General features: G+C 39.7%; 1 protein-coding gene across 1 annotated transcript; it reads right to left on the minus strand.

Moving 5' to 3' along the window:
- Positions 1–2,859: 2,859 nt before the first annotated feature.
- On the minus strand, positions 2,860–19,694 carry rnf150a (ring finger protein 150a). Its single transcript, XM_079338524.1, has 7 exons — positions 18,912–19,694; positions 13,135–13,385; positions 11,279–11,350; positions 10,992–11,074; positions 10,742–10,838; positions 10,374–10,578; positions 2,860–6,412 (listed from the first exon to the last, which is right to left on the minus strand). Exons 1-7 carry the CDS (start codon positions 19,363–19,365, stop codon positions 6,294–6,296), a joined length of 1,281 nt encoding a protein of 426 aa, XP_079194650.1. The 5' UTR covers positions 19,366–19,694; the 3' UTR covers positions 2,860–6,293.
- Between the last annotated feature and the right edge of the window lie 375 nt (positions 19,695–20,069).

Below are 20,069 nucleotides of genomic sequence, written 5' to 3' on the forward strand. Positions count from 1 at the left end.
AATGCTTGATTTGCCACAGTCAGGAAGCGGCGCCTCTACTCACGGTACCGGCGAGTTCCTGGCTCTCCGAGACACCAGAACAGCTGATCGATCCTTATTTTCCTGGTTTTCATTCATTGAATCCTTCCAGCATTGCTCTCTCCCCTCCTCTCCCCGTGATCGGACGGGCAAATTTTCAACTTTATGTTAAGAGTGGTCAGTTAGACAACGCACACCCTGATTTCATCCTTCTTCAGTTCGTTTATTCGTTGTAATGGATTTAAGTACAGCGTTTCTTTGTGTGCTATGGAGTGGTGTAGTGTGGTGTGGCGTGGTTGGAAATTTGTTTGCCCTTCCACTCTTTTCCCCCGAATCTTACACCTGTCCCCAATTAAAGGCCCCGGCCACACCTTCTCATGACATCGCTTACCCCCAATGCCAGGTAGCCATGCCCACTCATAATAACAACCATGACAAGTATATTGAAATAATAACAAATGGGAGCGAATAGATACATTAACATACTATTTGTTTCTAATACTTTAATACTAGGTGTTGGTAGTGACAGATTTCAAAACCTCGAACCCCAGGGTCAGCATCAGGTCAACCTCCCTCCTCAGTGAGGCCAGCAGCCGCTCAGGGATCCTGTAACTTCATTTTTACACCTCTCATCCTTGCACCTTCTCTCAAAACTATGTCATGCTAAACAATATTTGTTACAGGGATTTTCGTGGAAAACTTCTGAATTACAGAAAGATCTCACCTGAAGCAGTTTGCCATCTGAGATCATGGTCTACCAGGTCACCAGATTAAATTCCTCTTTAAATCTGAAAATGATGCACTTGGCTTGGATCACCGTCAGGTTGAAATTGAAGCTCCTATGGTCTCACCCTCCATGTGTTGATAAACTGTATTTCACTGGCTTCATGAAGGATCTCAGACAGGTTTCTGACAATGGCCTCAGCGATTCCCCTTTTTCAGTCCACCCGTTTTCTGAGATAAAAAAGGACACAAATGCCGTGCGCAAAGCCAAATTACAACACAAATATTGCTATGTTTTATGTAATGCAACTGAGGTAGCATAGCATGTAGCATGACATCAGGATGTAGCATAGCATTAGCGACAACTACATATTATATTTTATATATTTGCAGTACGTCAGCATTTACCATTTAGTTAATCATTTGTATTTCTTTTTAGGGATGGGACTTTAACCAATTGACTACGATTAATTAATTACAAGAAAATAATTAAATCACAGTTTGCCTCATAAACAACGCAGAACTGTTTGTCATTGCTCCGCACTCCCTCTGCGCTAGCTCCGCCACAAGTACAAACAAGAAGCATTTGCAGCCTAAACTCAACCAAATGACTGGCTTCAGGACCAAAATTAGTCATTCAACGTCTGATAAACTTAGAAATTCACTCCACACTAAATTGGTTGCTCTGGAATGTAGATCACTATTAGTGGTAGAAGATAAGGGGTAAGAAAATGAGCTAAAGGTATCGACGTGTGAGCCAACTTTCCAACTGCTGTGCAGAAAAAACTAATTTTAAACAAGTTCCAACAGCTTTATGAAACTGAGAAGCAAGTAAAACTGCATGCATTGTATTCATTCATCCACTAAAATCCATTTAGATTGAAAAGTGGTGAATATTGTGATGCACTTAAAATGCGATTCATGAATTAGAAAGCCCTGAGTTAATTAGTTAAGTTTTTTTAATCAAGTCCCACCTCTAATATTTTTTATGACAGTAATCTGTGCATTTTCTTTTGTCTTGTAGTTTTCACTCCTTATTCAATCTGGTGAATAAATCAAAGAACAACTTACTACCTGAATCACTCACTATTGAATGGATTTTGGCTGACTGTCAAACTATGTAAACTAACCACGTAGGAGGGACTGTTACAATCAGTTATATTAATTGATAATAATTTATCCCTCCGAGCTTAGGCTGTCATTATCTTTTTAAGTCTTAATGTTTATACTTTACCTATTTAAGAATATTGTTAAAGCCCAGATAGATAGATGCGAATACAGTATAAGATTACTAAAAAATGCGTATTGGCTGATAATTGTGCCCCCCCATGCATTTTATTTGCCCCCCCCCTAAGACTAAGGTCTGGCGACAGGTCTGGTTCTGTCCATCGCAGTTCCATGTGAAGTAAGAATGGGTCTGAGAAAAAACTCCAAACACAGCTGACTTCATGAGACTGACTTTAAAGTCATATGGCAGTTTAATTGTTACAGAGCGTTTCTTTTGTCGGAGCACTGATGAGTTCTTACAGCTTCCAAGCTTGATGAATGTGAATGTTTGAATGTGCTGTGTTTCTGAATATACTGAGCATTTTCTGAGATGTTTGTTGTTTCAGGATGTTGCACAGTGTTCAGATTGTTTGAAATTAAACATAATCCCACAATATTCAGCAACTGCACCTTTGAGAAAAGAAATGAGAAAATAGTACGGGAAACGTTTGAGATAAAAGGTAAATTGCGCCGTCTTATTGTCAACTGTTCGATAGCTATTTAAGTGTTCTCTCAGTAATAATTAAAGAACTTCCATTGAAGCTCTAATTTATTAATTTAAGAACACAAACCCATTTCTCAAAAGGTTTCCATTATTATTGTACTACAGTGTGTGCAGCATGTGGTCAGAGCGCTGCTTTATTATAAAATGTTTTTCTAACTAACAACTGATTTCAGTCTCACACCAACTTTGTGAGCTCTGACAGTGTTCCTCCACACTGCTTTCTGCACCAAAAACATCTTATTTGAGCTTATAAAAAGAAACCTGTTTCAAACGTATTTCAAGTCACAATTGTAGCCCTTCACGCGAGTGTTCATTATACAAAGAATGGACAGACACACCCATTATTCACAGAATTCTTTTATATTACAAAATAGCAATGCTGTTATATCTGCTGGATATAGTGTACAATATGTCGACATCCCCCTCTGAACCCAAACATACACATTAGAACAGACAAAAGATTACAACATTATAAAATAACCATCAGCTGAGTCACGTGCCAAGTTCAATACTGTAGCCCTCTTTCTCAAAACCTGTACATACAGGTTGATTCTCTAAAGTCATTCAGTAAAGCCGCTCCTCGTTCACTGGAGGGTTAAAGTGCAGAATAGGACATTTTAAACAAACAGGAGAAAACACACGAGACAACAAAATGAAATAGTTGATGGTCTCTAGATTAATTAGATGTTGTAAAATATGATGGGCAAGTGTTGTAATGGTAATGTGAAAACGGTCAAACTCTTCCCATCAACAGGCAGCATTTCTATGTGAAAAACAGCTGTCAGAAAATGTTGCAACTTCTTACTTTAGCAACAAGTATTATCTAGTGGGTGTTTTCTGTGGGCAGAAAGTAGCAAAAAGAATGCTCAAAATTTGTCCCTTCAAAAAGCAACACTTACAAACATTTGCCCCTACATTTGATGATTCTTTAACGATTGACCCTAACAAGGGAGTGTTGCACAATGTGCGTGTTATATAACTAGAGTCCCAGGTGGCAGCAGAACATAATGGAAACAATGACTGGAATTGAAAATCACCAGTTAAATTCCACTGGCTCCATGGACTGTGGGTCTGTGCTTCATCAGTGTGCAAGTCAACAGGAATGTAAGAGGAAACAAACCCAGCTGAGTTGTTTGGATCCCACAGAGTCACTTGTGTCAAATAGGAAATTATAGAAAAGGTAAAAAAGGACTTAATGCAAAGTGCTACAACAGAACTACAGAAGTAAAAGTAAAAATGGGTTAGACTACAAACAGTAGAAGGATTTAAATCAACAGTCAGCATTATCTTCATAGTCTGAGACTAAATCCACACAAAGCCGGCTACATTATCAATCTATAGCTTTATATCTTTGTTTTTATCCCACAATCTACCCTCAGCAAATGTTCCTCACACAGAAAATGAGCTGTAATTGTAAAATCAAAAGATGCATTGTGTCATTGTGCATGTGCTTAACATCTCTGTTATTGCATAAAGTTTGACGGGGATGAATTGACCACGACCTAAAGCAGTAGCTTGACTATACTAGTTACAATTTGACATTGAAGTTACAATGCTGTAGTTTAAATCTATTTAAAGAAACCTCTTGATGAAACCTTAAGTCCTGGATTTTTAAATTAGAATCAGTAAAAGCTACCTGAAGGCGTCTGCCAATTAAAAGTATATATTTAAAAAATGCTGGTGCCTATAAGAAAAATCCTTCAGAGCAGTTGAAAAAAACAACCTTTGGATAGAAAACTTCTGTCCAGCTTTTTAATGTGGAAGCAGGAGGTCAGCTTAGAACAAACAATCCTACAGCAACATATAAAGCTGTATTAACAGAAGTTTTGGCTACATTTATTGTAGATTGATTTACACACTAAATAGTCGGGAGGGGAACACCTCCTGATGTAGTGCTTGTCAAGTACACAGAACAGTCTTTTGCAGTTGTGTTTCTGGTTAAGTTGAGAATCTTATTCTAATATTCAGTCTTTCTGTTTTTGGTCCCTTCTACCTTCTGAGAGTAATATCGCTTTAGCTGCTGCCCTAAAATGAGTTGCTCACTTTGCTGTTAACTATGACTGTAAACTTTTTGATCCTGAGTAGGTGATGTATAGATTATTTGTTGAACTTGCTGTCCCCTAAACATAGCCATGAAGGCGTAAAGAGCGATAGAAAACGGTAACGTCCTGGGGCGGACAGCTAAAACTAATTAGCTTAAAGTAGCAGAAGGTGATAATAGGTGATAACTCCCCGTTTTACTGAGAAACTGGACTTCCAACACATTTCTCAGCACAAGTTGAAATGTAACCGTTTTCCTATTAGATTTCCTATTAGATTGTCCATTGTTGTGTATCTGTGCGGAGACGATACACAACAATGCAAGAAAACACAACAATGCATGCATGTCCTCTAACAAATCTAGCCGGCTTAGTGTGGGATGTATCCAAACAAAACTTCTCAAATATCCTGGACCTGTAAACGTCATGCTGTAAGCTCTTCATGCCATAAATAAATCTCATGCTTGGGGCAGCAGTATTGTCAGTGAATTGACATTTTACTCAAAATCCCTTTTTTCACCAACACAAGCTGTCCCCAGGTCATTTCTTCAGTTTCATATATGAACACATTCAGCACTGTTTGGCAGACAAAAAAAAAATCATTGTGCATGAAAATCAATAACCAGGTTTAAAATACTCCTGATATTCTTGGCACAAAGACTTGTTGTCAACACATCTATACTGGCTGGTTTGACGAGTGTACGACAATAGTCTACAGAGTCTTCACTTCACCAGAATCTGGTTTAGACAACTGCTACTGCCGGCTGTATTTAGCAGCAGTGGTAACATTGATATAAACATCAACCTCCAGACAGATGGAAGGGATTAATCACCCACATCTTGTGTTGTGACAACTTGTATATCAGCAGCAGTTTCAGCAGGGCAGTGGGTGACATCACTTCAAACTGCTTGTGACAAGCTATGATTGTCAAACGTGTGGACAGAAATGTGTCTGGTTGATTAATTCCTCCCAACAACAGGAATATCTAAAACGTTGTATTTAAGGGTCCCACAGAACAGTAATAGAACAGCTACACTTTGAAATTACAGCATAACGTGTGCATACATATTTCAACTCCTTAAGGTTACATAGTCACATGAACGAAAAGACCAACCCCTTCAAGTTTCGAGTTTTCATCACCTGTAAGTCTGAAGTTGAAAGTGCTGGTGGGAATACACACCAACTGTTTGAGAAATCGCTGATATAGGCTTTATACGTGCTTTGTAGTCATCACTTTAGTCAAACTTTCTTCTGGAATATATTGGCAGCGATCTCATACTAAGAAATCAAACAATCTATACAGATTTTTTTCTTTAATAATTAAAGCTGTATTCTGGCATTAAGGAGGACCCTGCTTTTCTTGTGCTTACATTGTGTCCAGCAGCAGGTTTACGTTGCCAGAGTGTGTTGAGAGACTAAAACTGCCTTCTCAGAGCTGTGAAAGGCTTCTACATCTCAGCAGTTGTTGTGTAAGGTGGACAAACTGGGCAGCCACAATGTGAGTGCTGTGATTGGCTGCGATGTCACCACCAAACCAACAAAAAACGCTAAGGTGGGGCTGCAGGAAAAAAACTAGCAAGCCACATGTCCACAGATGCAGTCAGGGCAGAACTGATTGTTTTTGTGCTGCTGTGTTCTGTTTCCCGTCTACCCTTCTTTGGGGGTTGTCACTTCCTGTGGGAGGGGGAGAGGGGAAGCTCCAGCTCTTAACTACTTTTTCCTGGTGATTCTTACTTTCTCTTCAGGATTTACCTCCTTGACATTCCTGATCCAAAGACAGGTCTACCTCAGACATGCCTATCTCCACACCCATGATGATAGAGGTGTCTGAATCACTGCTGAGTGGAGGCGGGTGCTCACCTGAGGATGGAAAGAGGGACAGATTAATGACGTGGCAGGTCAGTGTATCTGTACAGGGTCAAAATCTCTAGACAAGGCTGAATACTTAGGGCCAATGTCAGTATAACTGGAACCTGTGTTTGATGATTATTTAGCTCCTTTTTTTCTCTACCAATTTCTTAAGCAAATATCTGCATTCAGCGTGCATACAGGCACTGTATCAGGAGAGTTGTGAAGAATTTAGAAAGGAAGTAAGTAACAGAAATGTAAGACATCACAAAGCAAAGCACCAACCTTTTTTTCCCCAAGTATCCTGACTGCAGTAAACACCCAATAAACACCTGACTGTGTAAGAATGATAGCTGCAGAGCTTTTAACGACAACACTCATTATTCAGCCTAAAGACACAACACACTCCACTCTCCATCACTGCCAGCTCTCTGAAGCAGAAATCCTGACAGATCTGCTTTTTCCTCTCGTACTAACTGTCTGTCAGTGACATCCTCTCTGTTAGTACAATGGTGCATTGACATATGACAAATGGCATTTGATTTACACACTAATTCGTCGGGAGGGGAACACCTCCTGATGTAGTGCTTGTCAAGTGCACAGAAGTACACAAATCTTTGTGCAGCAGCATCTCCTGAGTCCCTTTAAGCCATATTGGAAAGTACTACATAACAGAGATGTCACACAAGTGTGCACACAATGAGCATACAAAGCACGTGCACTCTACATCGACTCAAGTCGCCTCAAATGAGGTGAATTAAAGCTACGGTAGGTAATTTTCTCCAGATACATTTTTGGTTTTGGTTTATTTTGGTTGAAACTGTCTTAAGGTCCTGACAGTAATTTTATTTAGTTACATTTTTGTGTTCTGTAAAAGAAACAAAAAAAAAATCTGTCATTCGTAGCAATTGTAAACGTATAAAAACTTCGACCAATGTTGGCACTCGGCACACGTTTTATGAACCAATCAAGCCTACCCCATGCATGCATGAGCCCACACTCAAGGCATGAGCTGAAATACGCTTCTGGACCAATGGCACTAGTGCATGCAAGTGAGGGGTGTGGCTTTTGAGGGGAGGGCTGGGTCTATATGGAGAATGGAGAGAATGCTACTTTCAAAATCATGCTAGCTTTCGAAAATTTCCAACCCTGCCTTTAAAGAAAGACTGAAGGCAGAGGTAAAGGAGAAAATGGCCGTTTGGCGCTCTAATGTCAGCCCATATCTGTTGGTTGTCAGGTTTGAGTCTTCTGAAACAGTGACTGTGTATAAATACAGTTTAAGCATGGAAACAGAAAGTAGGAGCCAGTCTGATGTGCTGAGCAGCATAACTTTGGCACAGGTTACTCAGACACTTCATCTTTCTTTACTGTTCCATCCCGCCCCTCCAGCTCTTCAAATAAAACTTTCATAATGAGCCCTGCGCTGACAGTGAGAAGACCTCGAAGTGGTAAAAAAAAACAGCAGGAACGACAATAAAAAACACACACAAGAGTAATTACATCAACCAGAAGCAAATTGTAAAGCTTCCACCACTGACTGAACCCTTTAATGGCCTGCTGAATTAGTTGTTTAATAATGGATAAATGAGCAGCTTCAATTGTTAAAACCAAACACATGTAGGCGTTTTCCTATGAATGTGTCTTTTTAAATCACTTAATATAAAAATATAACATTACATCTGTGTATTCATCCTTGAAGACATAACCTAAGTGTTATAACACGTGACTCCAAACTTTTTAAAACTTAACACATGTTAAGTCACATGTGCATTTAGTTACACCATGAGGTGCTGATAGCAAGCAGATGTTTAACATCAGTTAACAGCCTGAAGGTGTGTGTGTGTATATACACTCAACAAAAATATAAACGCAACACTTTTGTTTTTGCTCCCATTTGTCATGAGATGGACTCAAAGATCTAAAATTCATTCCAGATACACAATATTACCATTTCTCTCAAACATTGTTCATAAATCTGTCTAAATGTGTGATAGTGAGCACTTTTGCTTTGCTGAGACAATCCATCCCACCTCACAGGTGTGCCACATCAAGATGCTCATCAGACACCATGATTAGTGCATAGGTGTACCTTAGACTGTCCACAATAAAAGGCCACCCTGAAATGTGCAGTTTTTGCTTTATTGAGGGTCTGGGGACTCAGAACCAGTCAGTATCTGGTGTGACCACCATTTGCCTCATGCAGTGCAACACATCTTCTTCGCATAGAGTTTATCAGATTGTCAATTGTGGCCTGTGGAATGTTGGTCCACTCCTCTTCAATGGCTGTGCGAAGTTGCTGGATATTAGTGGGAACTGGTACGCGCTGTCGTATACGCCGGTCAAGCACATCCCAAACATGCTCAATGGGTGACATGTCCGGTGAGTATGCTGGCCATGCAAGAACTGGGACATTTTCAGCTTCCAAGAATTGTGTACAGATCCTTGCAACATGGGGCCGTGCATTATCTTGCTGAAACATGAGGTGATGTTCATGGATGTATGGCACAACAATGGGCCTCAGGATCTCATCACGGTATCTCTGTGCATTCAAAATGCCATCAATAAAATGCACCTGTGTTCTTCGTCCATAACAGATGCCTGCCCATACCATAACCCCACCACCACCATGGGCCACTCGATCCACAACATTGACATCAGCAAAGCGCTCACCCACACGACGCCACACACGCTGTCTGCCATCTGCCCTGAACAATGTAAACCGAGATTCATCCGTGAAGAGAACACCTCTCCAACGTGCCAGACGCCATCGAATGTGAGCATTTGCCCACTCAAGTCTGTTACGGCGACGATCTGGAGTCAGGTTAAGACCCCGATGAGGACGACGAGCATGCAGTTGAGCTTCCCTGAGACGGTTTCTGACAGTTTGTGCAGAAATTCTTTGGTTATGCAAACCAATTGTTTCAGCAGCTGTCTGAGTAGCTGGTCTCAGACGATCTTGGAGGTGAACCTGCTGGATGTGGAGGTCCTGGGCTGGTGTGGTTACACGTGGTCTGCGGTTGTGAGGCCGGTTGGATGTACTGCCATATTCTCTGAAACGCCTTTGGAGACGGCTTATGGTGGAGAAATGAACATTCAATGCCCGAGCAACAGATCTGGTTGACATTCCTGCTGTCAGCATGCCAATTGCACGCTCCCTCAATGCTTGCGCCATCTGTGGCATTTTGCTGTGAGACAAAACTGCACATTTCAGAGTGGCCTTTTATTGTGGGCAGTATAAGGTACACCTGTGCACTAATCATGGTGTCTGATGAGCATCTTGATGTGGCACACCTGTGAGGTGGGATGGATTATCTCAGCAAAGCAAAAGTGCTCACTATCACACATTTAGACAGATTTGTGAACAATGTTTGAGAGAAATGGTAATATTGTGTATCTGGAATGAATTTTAGATCTTTGAGTCCATCTCATGACAAATGGGAGCAAAAACAAAAGTGTTGCGTTTATATTTTTGTTGAGTGTATATATATGGGGCTAATATGTAGACATGCTTAAACACAAATATTTCAGTGTGTGTGACTTAGGATGTGACATCTTGGAAAGGAAACAGTATTCTAAGCCTTCTGTTTTCCCAGAGTGGATCTGAATTTGGCAACAGCACCAGGTGGCTGTTGGCCTGGTATAGGCATCAGATTAAACTATTTCAATCAAATGTTAAAAAAGGCTATAAAACCAGAACCAGCATACCATTAGAAAGCTGGTTCATTTTAGAGAACAGTATGTTTTGCAGTATGTTGTAAAGTCTCAACCTTCTTTTCACCAGGTTGGGCCAAAGGTTGTGGCTTCACGGTGTGAAAGAAATGTACAGTGATACATATTGTGGCGCTAACTTTCTAAATCACAATCACTCTTTTTTTTTTTTTTTTTCACATTTATACCACATAACCCTTTGACGTGACTTAAGGTGAAAAGTTTCTCATTGTGACTCTGACTTAAAAATACATAGTGTGCTTACTGCTGGCAATGACGTAGTTCTCCTCCCCTGCCTGAGGTGCCATCTCTGGATGAAGCTGCTGAAGGCTTATCGCTCTCCCAGATGGATCTAGAACCACCGAGCTCTCATTTACAGTGATTTCACTTGCTCCGCTGATGGCATTGGCTGGACCCCCCACAGATGTATCATAGTCTGGAAGAACCTCGTCTGTACAGTCTGGGTTGAGCTGAAACATGTAAAACATGTCTCTAAAGCACTTTGCTGCATGTGTCCTTGTGTTTTTCACTTTAAAGTTAGAACAGTCACAAGATAACAGGAAATCTTATTTTTTACTAAAAAAAACCAACATAGTAGCCAAAAAGCAATAGGACAAATAAAAAGAATCTTACTGGGATTCCCAAAGCTTTGAGGATGTTCATTTTACACATGGGACACGTGCGGTGGTCTTGTAGCCAGGGGTCTACACAGTGCTTATGAAATAAATGCCTGACCAAAGAAAAGGGCAGAATACATATAACATTTAAAACTGCTTAAACATAGTGCAAATAAGTAGCTATGCTTTACTTTTTACCTCTGCGTTAACTCTAAACAGACGCGTAGGTTTTCATTTTCTACAAAGATCAAGCACACACCGCTTACCTGCATGGTAATATCCTGACAACATCGTTGGGTTTATAACCTTCAATGCAAACTGCACAGTTGTCATATTCTGACTCAGTCTCCTAGAACAAAGCACAAAGGAACGATGGAAAATGAATCCTTAAATATATACCAATTCAAATGTTTGCAGATGGATTTGAATAATAATTAAAAAAAAAAAAAATCTTTGTACACTTGTGTTTTCTTTTTTTTAACTTACAGCACAGCTAAATGGGCTGTGAAGTTTGTGTAAAGTGTACTTTTGAATTGTGAGTAGAATTCCTTACCTTATCTCCTTTCTTTATGGTACGCACTTGCAGCTTACTGATAGCCTTTTTGGCAGCATCTCCCAAACGTCTCTGCAGAGGAAAAAAAAAAAAAAAAAAGCTATTTTACTGACAAAGCCCGTTGCTCTGTACTCAGCAGTATAAAGGTATCACAGTGTCTGTGTGCATGCATTTTCTTCTGTATATAAAATATTGCCAAATCCCATCACAAGTCTATGTGTTGATTGAAAGTGCACCAACATGCATGCTGGGGACTCATCAGTGTCACTTTTTAACATTAGTGATGAGCAGAGCCAACATTGCATGCTGTGTTTTAAACGAATGAAAAAAACTGTCACTGTTGGAGAGCAAGTCCCCCGCAATGATTAGAATCCAGACTCTAAAAATAGTAACATGAGACGAGCTGAATACCAGTGGAGCTTATTACAAATACATTTATACAGAACAGTTATCGACTTTAACTCAAGCTCGAGTTTAAAATGATGCTTGGACGAGAGGAGTGTGTAAAGAGAGCTGTTTGTTTGGAGATTAACATTTAAAAAAACATGTTCTTAAGAGGAACTAATTTCCTGTAAACTAATAAAGTTCCTTGTTAACACAGTGTCCTGTTAATCTTGTACACATGGGTTAATAAACTATAGAGAATTATCACTGTACCATTTGAGATTTTCAAGTGTACTGGCATTACAAAAAACGACAGTTAATATTGTTACATATAAAAAGGTGGTAGATTCTGAGTTTATTTATATACTGTAGCACATTTCATAGGACAGGCGTGGACTCGATGTGCTTTAATACAGAAAAATAACAAAGATACACAACAATGTAAAAGCATATGAGATAAGAAGGTATTTCATTAATAAAATATACAAAGTTAAGATTCTAAAATAATTAGAACCTTCCTAAAAGCAGAAAGATGTGTTTTTAATTTGCTTTGAAAAGAACAAACTGTTGTAGCAGACCTAAGCTCATGTGGTTTGGAAACCAGAGAATGGGGCCGTAGTGATTGAAGCTGATGGGCTGATTTAAAGTGAATTCTTAGTACAGTGAGGAGTCCTTTATTTGAGGATCTCAGGGATCTGTCTGTGGTGTATTGAGTGAGCATGCCGGTAATGTAGAGAGGGGCTAAGCCATTCAAGGATTTGAAGACAGTTAAACGTATTTTAAAATCAATTCTTTGCCTAACAGGGAGCCAGTGAAGGGATTTCAAGTATGAGACAGGATCATTACATTTCTCTAAAGATTGGAGCTCGGCAGGAATTTGTCGAGGTGGGTTAATCAGTTTGTCTTAAACACAAACTCTGAGTTGTTTTTATTTTCAGACATAATTTGAGAAAAGTTTAATCTGTCTGTTCATTTCACCATTATGTTTAATGAGCAGGTCCTTATAGGTGTTATAAGGCAATATAAAGTTATGCAACATTTGTCAAAAACACCTCCACTACAATGTCTTCACCTGGCTCAGTTGCCTGACAAATACGTATATAAACAGGCGGACATCTTTGTACAACATCAGTCAACATAATTCAAAGTGAAAATGCAAACAGTGGTTGCCATGGGACTGGCTTCTATGATACCAGGCAAGATGGGGAATTGTAATCTCCGACGTCATGGAAACGTCAGAGGAAACCACTCATAATAAAGACATGGAAATAGCCAGTATTTGCTCAGTCAACTCAAAGGGCCAGAAACCTGAGTGGGTTGATGGTTCACTGATTTGCCTTGTCTCTCTTTCGGCCAGCTGTCAGGCTAATTCTGACCTCTCTTTACAGCTTTATAGAGAAACCAGATGGGAAAAATGCATGAGAAGACCACAGTACTACAGCACAGTCAGTTCCCAGAGTTTTGTACATTACCTGGTTGCGGTCTCGTGCGTTAGCGTAGCGGAATCTTTGAATGTAGTAGAAGACGAGCCAGGCGAGGGAGATGATCATGAGAACGATGAAGGAGATAGAGACAAACACAACTGACGTTCGGCTCACATACTTCTGCAGGTTGCGGGTTCCTATAGTGATGTGTAATGTGACCAAAATATGACGCTCCAGCAAGGCCACAATCTCACGACCTTTAGGCTCTGGTATCATGACGGCCACAACGTCCCCTGTACCTGCACACACATAAGAAAACCCACATCATGCAAAGCAACAATTCAGATGATCCCTACCTCAGTGTTATATTTAGGAATTCAGTTAGAAACACCTAAAGAACAGTTTAGATTCTTTTAATACACACAAATAACATGTAAAACATCTTGAAGGAAAATGGACATTTTGTTAAAGATCTTAAATGTCTTTGAAATAAAATAAATAAAACAAAAATGTATTGTCCCCTTTAACATCTTTTGTTCATAAATATAACAGGATCTTTTCATTATTTGCAATTTTCATTATTGTATTAATTACTATATGTAACAAATGAGGAAAACAATAATAATTTCAGTGTTGTTGGCCTGCATGCTGTGCACCGTAAAGGCTTCTGAGACATACAATCATTGAACATTTTTCTACTTGTGCACCTGAAAGATGTCTAAGAGTAACACAAAGTTTACAGTCTATGGTTTTTAATGAAAGAGAAAAGTTATTACCAGATCATGTGTTCTACCTCAGAAGTACTGTTTTTAATGACTACATCTGGGGAGGAGTATAACATGGCTGAACAGAGAAAAACAAAGATACTTCGTGGTAAATCCTTACATGCTGTCGTTGCACCAAAAAAAAAAAAAAAAAAAATCACACTTAAATATTCACATCTGTACCCGTTTCTAAGCCCTTGCTCTGGTCCCCATAGCTTTTCTGAATTGGTCTGAAATAAGAAAATGACATATGGGCTCTGACGCTGAAACAAGTCTGTAGTTTCTAGACGAGAGGGAATAACAGGGCCCCACTCTCTCATCCGTACAGTTGTACAATGTTTCCAGGAAGTGCATCAGCAGCTTGACAAACTATTACATCATATTCCTTCTGTCGTCTCTTTATAGCTGCATGAAGTCACAGTGGCTCCCTGCAGTGCTTCGATCCCTCAATCAGTCCCCATAAACAGTAGCTTTATTCAACATGCCATCCCAACAGCAGCTGCCAGATACACAGTGCTGTGACCAAGCCTTTAGAACCAAGTGAGGATCTACATCAAGCTATTTGAACAATATAATCTAGTAGGAATTTGCAACAGACCAAGCAAGACAGAGGGGAAAATATTGTGTTTTGTTTTCCAGAAGATTAAAAGGCTTTGATTCCATCTGATATGCTACATTTTCAGGGTGAAAGCTATGATGCATTTCTCAGCCATGCTCATAAATCCCTTTATGTAACTGGTTTGTTGTTAAATCTGCACAGCATTTTATGAAACAAACCTGACTAAAAAACATGTTTGTTTTTACATACAGTTTCATAAATGTGCAGGAATCGGCAAAGGCATTTATGTGACATGGATATATTTGTTTATACATTTTGAAGAATAGAGAACATAATGGTTTTAATCCCTGTTTAAAAATGGGAGCTACATTTAGGTACAGTACCATTTGTAATAACGTTTGATGGTTACGTTAGAAACAAGTTCAAAGCACTTTGTGTGCCGGCTGGCAGCATATCCTCTTTTAACGCAAGATTTACCCCTGCCTTATAGCAGCTGCCCCCCTCAAAATGAGTTTATGTATATCAGAGCTTCTAAAGCAAACCCTGCTACAAATAGTGACAGAGGAGAAACAAACGTCTGTGTTTAGACAGCAAACAGATGGTAACACGCTGCTGAACACCAGGCTGTTGAGCCAAGAGATGTCACACTTCTCCCTTGAAGTATCTACCAATGTCTCACTCACTTACATACACATTTAAACATTGCAAGTCATTGTTGGAAGACATTTTTACTAATATTAAACTTTTAAGAATATATGGCTTCGGTAATATGATAATAGCAGTCATCCACAGTGATGTAAGCACATTTCTCAAGACTTCTGACGCATTCAATGCATGAATGTTTACTTTATTGTAAACCTCTCTTATGTATAAGCTAACACACTGACCAGACTTAATTCACCATGAATATATGCCTGCAAGAGAAAGTCACTGTGAAGGAAAAAAAGCTTTTGTTAACACGTGATGAACCACATTTTCTCATCTCAAAAAGGAAATCAATTCAAGAATAAAACTGTTGCATCTACAGTCTTTGGCCAGTTTCAGCTTCATAGCCAACCGAAAATACGGAGAGGCATAATAAGGCATGTAAGATTTCACTAAGCCTTGACTCTTATCTCCTTCTACTGTCCACTGTGACGCAGCTAGTGGACAAAAATAGCTGCTTCTAAAACAGGAGGTATGAGACTGAGGCTGAACTTGTGAAAAGGTCCGTTTTAAAGACCATTTGGCCAAAATATGGAGGCAAACGAGAATATTATTGTCCTCAGTGATTTTGCCTACATGTCTGTTTACAGTTGGGATTTGGTTTCATTAGCAGGGCTTTGGTCTGCTGCAGAGAGGATAACACTGAGGCAAAGATTAGCACAGAATTAACTTTTATAACAGCCATATGCTAGCCTAAATTAGACAACGTTTCCTACACTGTGAATGCAAAACGCTTGACTTTGTGCAAGATACCTCTGTTCACTTTTCACTGGGGTCACGGCACTCCCTGTGGTTAAAATGTAACACGTGTGTACACTATATCTCGCTGAGGCTAGCAGTCGATTAGCTTGGCTGAGCTTAAAATAATTGACTTGAAACATGAGGAAACTTTTATTAATAACATATTACTGTGTTTTTATTTTAACTTTTTTATATCTAGTTTGATTTATCTGAATATGTTGCTCTACACTCTAATGTGGTTTTACTACATCCCAGATAATCACTATAGGGAATGAACAGTTGACAGTCACAGACTAAAAGAAGTTGCTTCTCTGTGGCAAAAGAAAAGTTTGAATCCTACCACAGTGACAGTCCAAGAGTCACCTTTACAGTTTTTGCAACATGAAAAACATACAAAAAAACAGGTTTGCATCAAGAAATGTTTTCTTAGCCTTTAGCCTGACCCAGCTAGCTGTTAAAATGCTAACTATAATAATCTGCTGCTTTCTTTAGCAATTTATTTGCCATGAGATGCCAGTAGTATCAATGTTAACATCTACTCTTCAGTGAGAAAGTGATAAGCAAATACTATCATTTAATCCTGCACAATAATTCTACACAACTCATCTGGGAGACTAAATGTAGAAGTGCTGTCAGTGATAAGGCTCCGTGGAGTTTGAGGAGAGGACCTTTACGAGTTGATAAGCACACAGTGTCACAGACCTGGCTCTATGTTCCAGGGCTGGACATTACTCTGACACCACTCAGCTTTACATAATAGAGCCAGGCAATGAGAGCTTTTTGGCTCAAGTGACCATGGATTTTACAGCCCAGCTGTGCTGGCTCTGTACAGAGAAGTACTCCATTATTTCTTTGGCAGCCTCGCATTCAGTCCACACTTTATAAGCCATTTTTTGTCACTGTATTCTGTTACTGGACTTTTCTGTACTGTCTTTGTTATCACACCTTTCCTGAACCTCACCTCTCATGTTTTTTTGTTTTTTTAATGAGTGGCCATGTTGCTGATATCAAATGCAAAGCACAACTTCTAGTCTGTGTACTTATGACCTTTTTTGTGAACCAATGGTCTAGTTTTGACTTAAACACTTCTCATAGTTTCCCATGTAATGCAACTTACTGTGTAACAGTGGCTAAGACAACTTTTTTTTCTTCAAGGATATTTCAGTTTCATCTAACTTGCGAGTTAAAATTCTTAAATTGCTGAGAAGAGCTGCCTGATAAAAGATGCTTTAATTGTTTTTAAGCTTTACGTATTAAGATATGAAGACATGTCGCTGCTGCTTCAACACATAAGAAGCAATTGAATGCTACAGCTTTCCTACGTTGTGGAAAAAAAATCAAGTCACTGCATTTGAGTAAAAGCTCAGGCGGATTTGCATTGAACTAAGATCATCTGTTTTTATCATGGCAGGTTTCTTTGGCCTTTCTGTCTGGCCTGGGGAAAAAAAGATATTTTAGTTATTAATCATCTCATAACCAATTGACCATTATGTGGCCATGTGTTGCATGCTTCTTGCTTTAAAATATGTTTCTCTATAACCCTTTCATGCATTTTGCTGTTGTCTGGCACAGGTGTAGTTGTCTGCTCAGCCGCACCTTTATGAAAACCAGTAACTTGCTGTGAGCCCATTTCTAATGGAAACACAAGTCAAGTGGAAAGCAAGGCTTTGCTCATAAACTGAAGACCGCTTTAATGTCACCGTTTACACAAGCTAATAATAAAACTCATCTGGCGAAAAAGGTGCACTTTGTAAAAGGAGGTCTTTTAATTTAGATTTTGGTTCCAGAAAAAGTGAGAGCGAAATGTTTCGATTGAAGCGAGAATATTAAACTGAAAACAATAACTTGAAGAAGCCAGAAAAGTTAGAGAAATCCCATCCTGAGGTCACGCACATGCACACTGTCACCATGGATTGTCTTATCAGAATCAGAAATATTATTATTAATGCAGCTGCTCCCAAAACACAATGACGAGCAATCACTGCAGTTTTCTCTGGTTGAATTGAATCAAAGCCAAAAGTGTCCACATCTTTGTAGGTAACCCTTCGTCTTACATATTTTCTTTTATGTCAACAAGAGGTACTTAAAGCTGTTTAAACAGCGAAGGGTTTGTCCAGTTATCTGTGCATGCGCCTGCTCTGCCTCTGGCAAATAGAGACAAGAAAAACATTATAGGTGAAACTGAGGACTGACTTTTCAGGACATTTATTATCACATATCAGTTTTTCAATAAGTGTATACTTTAGTAGTGTATTGACTGTGCCCCAAGTCAAAGGTAAAAAAAAACAAAAACAAACAAACCTGGTTTTAAATGAGACATTTAACTGTGAAGTGGCAGAGTGGGCTTTCAACAACACAGTTACATGATTTAAATGCTCATGTTGGTTACATTGGTTTTCTTTATAATGACTTCATATTCAAAATGATATTAAGGCTGTATCCTTAAATATACAGTATAGACCTAGACCCAAAAAGCTGTTTGTGGCAACAAATAGATTGCTTCCAAAAACGTATGCAAGTTACGAGGTTAGGTCCATCCCCATGTCAACTTTTGAAAACAAATGTTTTAAAATTCAATGTTAATAAATAGGAAATATTTGTAAACAAAAAAATACAAAAATAAACAAATGTATAGGGCTTTCTCTTAGAGATAAGCTTAAAAAAAATGCAAGTACCATCGTATACCTAATTTATTCAAGCATGTATAAAAAATATTTAATCACTTAAGATAGATTTGTTAAAAACAAACAAACAAAAACGTCAGCAACATCTTAAACCAGTTGAAGGGTTTAGATAATCAGCTCATTAGTCTAAAAGCCAAAACACTTTTCTATCACGCCACGCCACCAAAATTATTGATTATGTTGCATGTTGCACAGATGCAGATGAGCTCTTGGACTTCAGCAGGGACAATGAAACCCAATCATTTCGGCCAGAGATGCTCCACACTATAGCAACTACTAAATTTGAGGGCTTTTTTGTCAGGCCTCCACCAGTCGACGGAACAGGAGGACTAGTGTTGAAAAGATCTCACACGCTGACAGGCTGACTCTTACCTGGATGGGGCATTGTGATGGTGTCGTTGGTACTACTGGAGCCCACATTGTATATGACAACTGCAGAGGCGTTGAGGTTTGCAATGTTACGGATTTTCTCCCGGTAAGAACAGTTCCCTGCAGCCACCAAAGCTATCCAGGCGGTGTTGGGAAATACAGGCGGGAACCTGACGTTGGGGTCGCACGCCTGCTTGTCCTGCAGCACTGAAGGCATCAGGACTAGACCTCTCGCTTCTTTCTTCGGGGAGTGCTCACCATAGCGCCCACACTCGGTTTTCTCCGTCTTTACCTCCGAAGTGACGGAGTCCAGGTAGGTGATGTTGACAAAAGCCGTGTACCATTCCTCTTTCTCTGCAACGGTGAAGTCCAGACACAGCAAGTGCACGAAACAGAAAGACAGCAGCCACGTTGAGAGAGCCAGACTGCGGCAAGCTCGGATGAGGGACGGGGCCATTGTGCGACTGGTTTGGGATGGACGGAGCACGAGCTCCAGAGCTCCTCGAGTCTCGTGCCACGTCCCTTTTTTTACACAGGTGGTGTAGGGTGAACGAATAAAGTGTTAAACATGCATCACAGCCGGAGCCAGACATCCACTCTTACAGGGGAGGCGTCCCTGAAGTTTGTGAGCTACGTGCAGGAGTCTACTACACACCACAACCTGCAGGAAAAGACGGCGTTGTCTGTTGTTGTTCACCGTCAGCTGTTTCCCGTCCTCGCTCCTGATTGGATTAGTGCTCATTAGCATGTGACCTGGGCGTGGCCAAGGTTTCTGACGCCCTGTGGCACGCGGAGAAATTAAAACAGTCATAAAATGTAAACAGCCGAAGAATGCATTCACATTAACGTGATGTTTTTTTTGGAGAATGGTCAGACGTAATTTAGTTAGTTACACACACACACACACACACACACACCTACACACACACACACACACACACACACACATACATATATACATATATATATATATATATATACACACACACACACACAAGTGATCTATGTTTAAATAAAAAAGACCACTAAAGAAGCTTTATCATCTTTCTGCAGAGAATCAGCGTTTATACAATAAGATATATAATCAAAAAAAACAAAAATCATTAATAAGATGGGGTTTTTTGTCCTCAAAACTCGCTGCTGTCTATTTAGCAGAGACAC

The sequence above is a fragment of the Symphodus melops genome (genome assembly GCF_947650265.1).
Source record: "Symphodus melops genome assembly, chromosome: 2".
NCBI lineage: Eukaryota > Metazoa > Chordata > Actinopteri > Labriformes > Labridae > Symphodus > Symphodus melops.